Genomic DNA, 10,359 nt, shown 5'->3' on the forward strand with positions numbered 1-10,359 from the left:
CCGAAACATTTCTCACATTTTCATTCCCCAAATAGTTCACTAAATTATATACTACATGGGGAGTAGTGAGTGAATGAGTTAACCATTCCAAACACAGATTACTCCTTGCTGATGATTGAACTGTTTAACATTGAAGCAATACAGTGTTTAGTTTTGAATTGTATGTATTTATTTAAATAAATTATTTCACTATTCAGTACCTTTTGTATTACGTGTGTATTAATATCAAACACTTGAGATCTATGTTGTAACTACCTGTAGATCTGCAAACCTGGTGGCTTTCTGCAGGTTCAAAAAGTCACAGTAAAAAAAGGTTTTTAAATTTAAGATGCAGCACTGCTTATTACAAAACGTTTGTTTTTTGTTTGTTTTTTACTTACGTTTCAGTCAGATATCTTCATCGGTCCACAAGAAGTGAGATGTATAGTGATAGTAATAATAAGAAAGCCTTCTAGAGTACATGGACTATCCCTGCAAGGTGATGACAGGTAAATTGTTTTCTCCCTCCTGTGGCATCTGGCTTACTCCATAAAACTCTTATACATGCTCCTGATCTGAACTTGATGTTTATGTGTAAGAAAACAAAGATACTGTACTATCCCAACAGGTGAACAAGTTCAGATTTACTGTGATGATCACATTTCAAAAACATTTATACTTTTGCACATGGAAATAGCCTAAATAACCCATTTTCAGTAAATTAACTGTGATTAATAACGGAGCAAATACAACTTTGGGTAATGGCTACAGTACAAATATCTTACAGGGTTCCCACCCCTTGTTAAACATCAAATTCAATTACTTTTTAAGGACTTTCCAGGCCCATTTCTCTCAAATTCAAGGACCCAACCCAACTCATAGTTTGAGACATTGATCAAGGTTAAATATTGTTACAACACTGACAATTTTATAATGGAAACTAGCAGCTCACAGACAATTAAAGAGAGGCTTGAATGTGTGAACACCTCTCAACTGTGCTGCTGTGTCCACTTTAAGTTAAAGAATATATATATATCAAAACTTCAATTTCTATTCTTGCATAAAATATATAAATTTAAACAATTTCAATGACCTATGTCTATTTTCAAAAATCTCGGGAACGTTACCGGCTGCATTGGCCGCCCCAAAAAAAAAAGCCTAGCAGAATCCCTGACGTATATGTGACAAAAATGCAATATATTATTTTAATTTTGGCCTGTAAAAAATATGCCTGCCGTGTGGATTTTTTCATTCATTGTGTGTGTGTACGGGGGAAGGGGGGGGGGGCGATTCAGGAGACCTCTTCTTATGTGGTCAAGCTGCCAGGGTACCTGACCCTGTACTGAGGTGAAGAAGTTCTTTAGGTCGTTCCTTGTGGCAATGGCAGCTTGGGATGCTCTGGCGTTGGAGAGGCGCCCGATGTCCAGTAGGTTGTTATCCCCCGCAACCACCCGTCTCCACTCCCCTGGCTGGATGTCCTGAGCGGCTGACATGGTGTCAGTGAAGTTTGGAGGGATATACCTGTCAGATGAGATAGCACACACACACATTATACAGGGTGATGAGTTGGATTATACTAGTATTACGAGGCTGGACATTAGAATGTTTCATTAGAATATTTCAAAACAAAGGTGTACTGTACCTGGTGGCCAAGCTGTTCGCAGCATCTGTGTAACACAGGTAGTTGTGGAGGGCAGCGCAGGCATTGACCACATCAACCACCTTGTCAGGATGGAACTCAATGGGCCGACCTAGGATCCTCCACCGCGCAGCCATGATCCCAAACGTGTTCTCAATTACCCTCCTAGCTCTTGAGTGCCTGTAATTGTAGACTTTCTGTGGTTCATCCAGATTGGTGCCTGCGTATTGAAGCAATAGAAAAGAACCAAGATGCTTAGTATGATTTTGGTAGTTGCTCTCCATCACTTCTAAAGACATAATATGGCAGTCTTGTCATTAGGACTATTAATCTATTCTAAACTATTGTCACTATTTATCTTTTAGCTAAATCACACTGTATTTGTATATAGTGCTTTTCACAATGTCACCATCTAACCTGCAATGCTAAACATGAAAGAAAATAAAAGCTGGGCCTGTGTCTGTTAAAGGACACAGGCTATAGACACCATAACCTAGATCACTCTATGATAATCAGAGACCAATCAGCACATACCACTGCAGATTAACAAGAATGTGAATGTTTTTGTTAGCATATAAGAGTGATCTAGGTTAACACTTTCAGTGCCACGGCCCTTGGGCAAAAGGTTGCTTGCTGTGCCACATAGGCCGCAATGCATTTTAAAACAGTCATATAATTTCTTTAATAATTACTATGTAAACACTGAACACGCACAAATAACGATGAGACTCTCTTCTATCACCTGCAAAAAAAAGTTTATTGATCCCATTTTCCGTTCTTTAGTTATGAGCCGGAGAAGATAGCTTGATTGAACGAAAAAAAGAGCTTTTTTTCTACGAGCTGAGATAATGAGCCTTTTGTGAAATTAAACATTTCAAGCACATCACTGACTCTGAAGCTAATTTTCTGATGTAGTCACACCTCAAAAATAATTTCCTTCAATAAAACAGTGAAGGCAAGGGAATTTTGTTTGGAAGAATAATATTTTTAGCTGAAACCAGCAGCGCTGGCGCCTGCATGCGCTGCTGGTTGCAGCTTCTTGCTGATCTTTTGCTGCTGGTGGGCATCGGATATTCTGGCTTGCGTTTGCCAACCCTGTCCTGCTGTCTGGGTCTGTGTTGTGTACTTGGCTCTGCGTGCCCACCTCCCCCCCTCCTCCTCCCCCCCCCCCCCCCGTTGTGGGAGGAGTGTCTCTCTGCTCTGCTGTTTTCTCGTTTTCTCTGCCTGTGCTCAGCACTGAAAAAGTCCGCTAGATCCTGCTTTTTTACAGCCGCGTGTACCAGCTCCCATGCTTCGAGTTGAGAATAATAACAAATCCACGGCTGATCATGTGTTGCAGCGGACACGGAGGCTGTTGCAGCGGACATCGAGGTGCTCAATTGTGATAGCAGATTGGCTGCTGCAGGGGCACAGCTAAACGTTGCTTCAATGAAGCCGCTGCATACGGACGGATGCGATGCGATTTCCTTCCCCCCAATGACTTCTTCTGTGTGTTTCACTCCACGTTCTCTCATCTGGAGAGCGCTGTCGCCACCTAAGGGTTCTGTAAAATAGGTTAGACACATTCAATACCTCTGAATATTGTAAGAGGCGATGTAAGAGGCATAGATCGACACCCCCCCGTCAAAAAAAAAAAATCGAGTTATGACGCCATTTGGCGTCGCTGGCACTGTACGGTAAATTTCTAATGACGCCATATGGCGTCGCTGGCACTGAATGTGTTAAGGTGTCTATAGCCTGTGTCCTTTAACAGACAAGTGGTTCACCCTGTCCATATTCTAATTGTATTCATTACGAGCTATGAGCCATAACTGATAGATCAGATTCAGCACTGTGATATGCAATGATTATTATCTTTCTTGGAAAATGTGTAGGTTAGTGAAGTGAATCTTACTGTGGGGACGCATGAGATTAACATGTAGTGGAAACGCTGCATCTCCCAAAAACATGTGAGGGATGGGCACTCTGCTTCCAGGTAGATCTGCGGGTGAGGAGAGATCAAGGGTTCCCTGGAGAAGTCCCTGTCCAAAGTGACTGGCCTGAAACACCCCCCCGTCGCTCTGCCTTCCGTAGGCACCGACGTCCAGCATGGTGAACCTGTATTGTGCGTCGCACACTCCCATCAGCACTACAGAGTGCGTTCCTTTATAATTAAAATACTCGCTGCCAGCGGATGGAGGGGCTTTAATCTGAACGTGTTTCCCATCAATGCAGCCGATACAATTGGGGAAGTTCCAGAGTCGCCAGAAGTCCTTTGCGATTTCAGTGAATCCAGCTCTGGATGGGTAGGGAAGGAATTCCGCTTTCAATGCCTTATATATGGCCTGGCAAACCTCGGACAGAATATTTGAGACCATGGTCGACCCAAGCCTGTAGCTAGCAGCTACGCTCTGCTGTGAGCTCCCACTGGCCAGGATCCGGAGTGTGACAGCTAGCCTCTCGGGTGCATCTACCGGAGACGTGTGGGTGCCAGCATGTTGGATGTATGGACGGATGCGGTGGACCAAGTCGTCAAATCTGTTAGCTGACATCCTAAAATATCTAAAATGCATTTCCTCGTCCATTTCCCTCATTTGTTGAACAAGCAGGTACTCTCCTTGAATTTCCCAGGTCCTGTTGAGAGGACGAACCCGACCACCTTCTTTATCTTCTGTTCCCCCGCTCTCTCACCAAAAGCAGCCTATTTAACAGCTCTTCCTCCTCTATAATATCGTCAATATCCTGTTCATCATTCACTCCAGCCATTTTTTGCGTAGAAATGGAAAAACAAGACGGAATGGATGTGGAAGAAAGAAACTAGTGCTCACTGTGTCGGTGTTTTGCGTCTGGCTCGTGCTGCTAGTACTGGCTAGTGGCTATACTCTCGTCTCTTCCGGAAATAAAGCTACGTACTTATGTCATGGGCCTACGTCGAGTGTCACGTGACCTTGGAACCGAGGCGACAGTTCACTGAAGTATAAACGCAACACCATGAGCGACACTTTATTTTTCGTCTGCGACCATCGTCTGCGACCACCTTTCTAAGAAGTATAAATTAAGCTTTACTGTGTTTCATTGTTTTTTTTCTTTGCAGAAACACAGGAGGCCGGTGCCAAAGTGAGCTGCCCACTGCTCCTGGCCAAAACTCAGTTAAGTCGACGCTAACATGGCTTCATTGGATCAATATCGCTTTTGTAGGAACAACCATAGACCAGAGATACATTGACCTGCAGAGGGAGCAATAAAAGCATACGGCGTTGGCTAAATCATTTCGTAGACTACCCGAAGCCTCGAAGAACTAACGCAGTCAGAAGAAGCAGACCAGGTGGGAAATCGTCATGGCGGATGCTGAATTAGTTAAGTTTGGAAAAGTTGCTGTCACTGTGTCAAAATGTTCACACGTTCAAAACAACGTCAACAAAAGCTGCTGGACGCTTTAAATCCTGCATTGCGCCTACACACAGCAGGTTGGTGACATTTCATTGTTATTTCACGTGACTCGCACAGTTTGTGATATTCATGTTGAGTAAATGCAAAGCAGCATGGTAGGCGGGGTGGAATTCCACCATGGAAGTTTGAAATCCTCATTAGTGTTTTGCTTGTGTACAGGGCCGGTTCGTACATATAGGCGACCGCCTAGGGCGGCACTTGGACGGGCGGCAAATTGTGCGCCTTCACTTGCAGCTCTCCAAATATTCTCCAGCGCTCTGCCTCTTCCATGCTCTTCCCCGCTAGATCCATTCTCTCCCTGCTGTCCGCGGCACGAACCGCCCGCCCTACTATGCCTCTGATTGGCTTACCCTGATATTCTTACCCTAACCCAACCAATCATCACTCCTCATGCCTAAACAAGCACTACTACCATGCTAAAAAAAATCCGATTGCACTTAAAAAATTGTTGTTCCCTGATGCCTTGCGTGGCAGCTTGCCGCCTTTGGCAGTTTTTCTTTAAAAAACAACTGCTGTTGCAGAGAAAAAAAACGCAGTGGTTTTGAACAACATCAACTACATCCCAGTCCTCTTACCAGTGTTGGGAGAATCCAATCAGCTGATCGTGATCCGGCTTTCTGCAGCCATGCACAAACATGGCCAGCATCAAGCCTTAACCATTGAGTTATAATATGAATGGAGGGAGTGTCCCTATCTCCTCCCTGTATGTTTTTTTTAAGCCAAAATCCGGCCAGATCACTGAACCAGAGTCTGCGCAGTAGCGCCCTTGATTGAGAACCTCTGAGAGCTCCACGCCCCTCTGAACTTTCTTATGTAGAGCTGCTGTTTCTAGAATGCGCACAGTGCGCTGTGTATTTATATACAGTCTAGCTCTGTAAATATTACACTTTAAGTTGTAATATTTTTTGTCTCGCCAAAAGTAACCAGGAAGATTCCCACTATGAGATCAGTTTATCAAAATGACGCCTGTACGAAAATCTGATTTTGGTTGTCGGAGATTTCAGACCTCCGGGCTGCTGCTAAGTGCTGAGTGCTCTCAGCGCGGGCCGGAAGTGGAAGCAGGCCTCACTCCCCCTCAGCCCAACCTAACGTTAGCCCAGTGAGTGCGTGAGCCAGGCTGCCTTGTCTATTGCCTGGTATATCGTTACTAAGAGAGGAGCTTGTGAAGAACGAACATCCCCACAGTCAAAGCATTTCCCCCAGATATGCATATAAAAACGTTTGTTGCTTTAATAGCCTACAAAAAATAAAACGTCTGTTTGTATGTTATGCTAATCCGTTAGCGATGAGCTAACGGTGCTTGTGTACTACTAGGCCTCATCCATATACCCGGGACGGGAGTTAACGTTATAAAACACATTTCCTGTCAGTTGGACAACCTGGTCAGTTCTGAAAATATGTGTATTATTGTGTTATTCCAGCTATCGTTATCGGTTGTTAAGGTATAGTAATATTAAGCCGATAAATAATGAAAAACAGTGGCTAACGCCATTGCTAGCCTGCATGTTAAAACCATTGTGTACCCATAACGTAGCTGGAGTAACACACATCGTAAAACACATTTTCTGAACTTACTTCAGTCGCCAACCAACGTTAATTCCTCGCGCACCTTTCTCAAAACAAAGTTATTTTTATTGCACTCCATTGATATGTCTGGTAGCCAGCACAGCCAACCCATGAGCCACCCCGACCTCCAGGCCTGCACTACCCAGGCTAAGAGCCCATCTCCCGGCCCCACACACCCAGCAGAGCCACCCGACCTCCAGGCAGCGTTATATAACGATGAAGCCGCGTGTCTTGTCTATGACGATAGATCTATAAAGTGAAGAGCCTGTCCAGCCAATGACGGCTTGAGACTGGCTGCCACAGCTGTCAATCATCCATTTTTATCCCTTTTTATATGTCAAATAACTACTTAAAAACAAACTGATCAGAAAAATGACCACTTGCACAGGCATTAGCATGATAATGACTATCTAAAATGATACAAACCACCTTTGGAAAAAAGTATCTGACGTATACTGTGATTATTTCGGTTTTGATTTTCCCATCCACTAACATGGGGAGGCGGGCCTTGTGACCTAATACTGGATTCAACCGCCAGAGCGGCGATCTACTGTAACATGCAGCGGCTTCACTGAACCAGTCTGATGCCCAGTCCATCTTATAATAGGTCCATGGTCTTAACAGGGAGTTGCAAAGTCTGATGGATGGGCTGGTCGAGCTAACTTTCGAACCAGCTAACCTTTGTATAGACAAAAAATTCACCCTATTCCGGGACCTCTATAGGAAAGTGTTCATTTCCGGGATGACCTGGAAGGACATTGGCTTGCTTTTCTATGTCATGGCCAGGATTGCTGCCAAGGTGGTGGAGATGGGGCAGATTGAATTCATGCATGAGATCCTGGACCCAAGCCCGGTTTTACAGGGGTGCAAAAGCACACATTGCACCCTTATTTTAATTGTCTGCATGCTCAGTTGAGTGGTAAAAAACAACAACTTTTTTTTCTTTTTTAATAAATGCTGCAGCTGCACACTTACTGTTTAAACTTGAATTATAATTGTTGTTTTTCTTCTTGTTCTTTGATGTGAATTTATGGTTTTTTGGCACCTATATGTAACCTTTTAAGGTTGAGATAATTGTATTATCATTATATGGTCCAAATATTTCAGTAAAGCACTTGAAACACTGGAAATATTCTTGCTTGGCTGGTATCATTCTACTGGTATCATTCTACTTGAAATGATGGTAAAATGCATTATTTTTAGTAAAATAACATGTCAAATTTTTCGGGCAGCCAGCCGGCCACCCAGGTCGACCCGTGCATGTGCACCCCTTCCTATCTAGGATGCATCCTTAGTCATCTTGTTCTGGAACCGGCCCTGCTGGACCTCACCACGGATTGTTTCAGACACACCTTGCTGCCTTAGGAGGATGGTTGGTAGGTTTGGCAGAGTTGACCAAAAGGCCGGAGGTGACGGGCTTGGAGAGGGCCATCATCCCCAGCTCCATACTTGGCTGGGCCGTCTACTTCATGACTCTGGTGCCAGGGCCTTATCACCTTATCAGCCTCCCATCATAGAAAAACATATTTCAGCTTTGCTGTAGTTTCAACTACTTCCATGGTGAAGTAGTTGGTAGCTTCCTAAGCTATGCTTTCAAAGCTCTTGTAAATACTTGTATGTCCAAAGTAGAGTGGCAGGCTTTATTTTTTCAGGTTACATGCTGCCACTCCGACGTGCTGCCACTCCGACGTTCTGCCACTCCGAAATATCGGCACTCAGAAAGGGGGTCTATATTCCCCGTTTTTCACTAACCTCTCCCAGCCCCCACGCCAAACCTAACCTCCTCCAGACCCTAACCCAAAACCTAACCTCTCCCACCCCCACGCCTAAACCTAAGGTCGGCATTGCGGCTTCTAACGGTGAAAACACACCGCACGCGTCTCCTGCACGTAAGCTGCGCGGCGCGACCATTTGCGACCTTGTGCGCAGCCAGTTTTCATTAGGACACCATGTTAACAGATCTGTCAGTCCACACCGAATTGCGCGCAGCGCGCCGCTCAGCTCAGCTCCGCGGACGCTCAGGGCCGCTCAGCTCAGCCTGGAGTTCTATTTTCCTGCGCGGCTGTCTGCGCCTGTGAGCGACTCTGTCAAGTTGAACAGATCAGATAAGGGCAGACAGATACTCCGAAACCGGACATTCGTCAAATAAAACCAATTTCAAAGTAAAATAATGTTTATTTACGTTGTTGATTGTCCCTTTGGAAGTGTGAAAGGAGAGAAAGAGCAGTGGGAGAGGGGGAGCGGCTTCTAGGGGCAGTAGAGAGCTACTGTAGGACTCGCCTTCTCTCTACAACAGCACGCACTGGGAAAACGGGAGGAGAACAGACAAATATGATGCAATTGCATTTTATAACGAAGGTAGCCATTAACTGTTATCCCAAACATATTACTTTAGATATTTATGTCATCATTTACTTGGCCATGATAACGAAGACAGGAGATCTGGGGCAAAATATATAGCGGACGAGCAGAGCGCGCAAAGTGAGCTGCGCTCTCTGTGTGGACACTTTAAGCGACTTCTGCGCGGAGGTGCGCTGCACGGCGCATGCGCGCAATTTTCGCGTCTGGTATGTCCCCAGCGTAAGGTGAACGACCGCCAGTCCGAATAATGGAAGTTAGCAGGGCTTCGGAAAGGCAGAGGAACCCCATTTTTTCATCATTGTAAAAACCACAGCACAGTAAAGAGAGGCTGTGTTTTCTTCATACAGTACATCTAGCCTCTTAAATTTGTTTTTAAAGTGAACCAGATTCATGCAGGGATAAAAATCGGGTAATGGAAACACGTAAATTTCGAAAAACCTCCCGAATATCGCAAAAAGTTTTTGGAACCTGATCCCCACTAGACCCTTTCTAGTCTTGGGTAGGGCTGTGATGGTATGGATTTTTCATCATCGCGGTCACCGCTGCCAAATTTCTGCCCGGATGTCCGGGTGGGAGTATAAATGTTTCCATGGTGCCTCAAGTAAGCAGTTTCATTATTTTTATTTATTTATTATTATTATTATGTCCTATGTTTCTATTTTTTTACAATAGTTATGTTAATTGCTGGCTGGTGTGTTAATGAGCCTATCTCGGCAAATGGCATAAGACAATGGTTGAAGCTTAAATGTTCACCTTTTATAGAATATTTTCCTCATATGATGTATTATTTCACACTCACTCACCTTCAAACCATCCTCTATTAAGATTCAAGTCAAGTCAAGTCAAGTTTATTTGTATAGCACATTTCATACACAGAGGCAATTCAAAGTGCTTCACATAAAATGGTTGACAGGAAAATAAAAGAAAAGAAGAGAGTAAAACGGACATTTAAAAGCATCACAACAAAGCTTTATAAAAAGTGTATTACAGGAAAATAAACGAAAAGAAGAAATAAAATGGACATTTAAAATTTAAATCACAACAAAACTTAAAAAAAAAAGAGTATAAAAAAGTGCAATAGGCAGCAGGCGCAGCAGTTGCAGAAAGAGCTAAAACTTATAGAGGACTCATTGGGTTTGCATAGTAGCTGTCAGCAGTTAAAAGCGACGGTAAACATAAAAGTCTTTAGTCTATTTTTAAAAGTAAGTAAGGTTGGGGCAGATCTGAGGTCTTCAGGCAATTTGTTCCAGCTAGCAGAAGCATAGTGGGTAAATGCAGCCTTCCCGTGATTTGATTTGATCCTAGGGACAGTTAATAAGCTGGACCCTGTTGACCTAAGAGTTCTAGACGGTTCGTAGCGTGGGAGCAATTCAGCTATGTATTTT

At 44.0% G+C, this 10,359-nt stretch overlaps 1 protein-coding gene across 1 annotated transcript; it reads right to left on the reverse strand.

Moving 5' to 3' along the window:
- Window positions 1-240: 240 nt before the first annotated feature.
- On the reverse strand, window positions 241-4,149 carry LOC310776690 (uncharacterized protein; the record flags this gene model as incomplete). The annotated part of the gene is made up of 4 exons (XM_083636848.1): window positions 241-282; window positions 1,311-1,500; window positions 1,622-1,838; window positions 3,513-4,149. 4 exons carry the CDS (start codon window positions 4,147-4,149, stop codon window positions 241-243), a joined length of 1,086 nt encoding a protein of 361 aa, XP_083492974.1.
- Window positions 4,150-10,359: the final 6,210 nt, after the last annotated feature.

The sequence above is a fragment of the Poromitra crassiceps genome (genome assembly GCF_964638095.1).
Source record: "Poromitra crassiceps genome assembly, chromosome: 5".
NCBI classification, from domain to species: Eukaryota; Metazoa; Chordata; class Actinopteri; order Beryciformes; family Melamphaidae; genus Poromitra; species Poromitra crassiceps.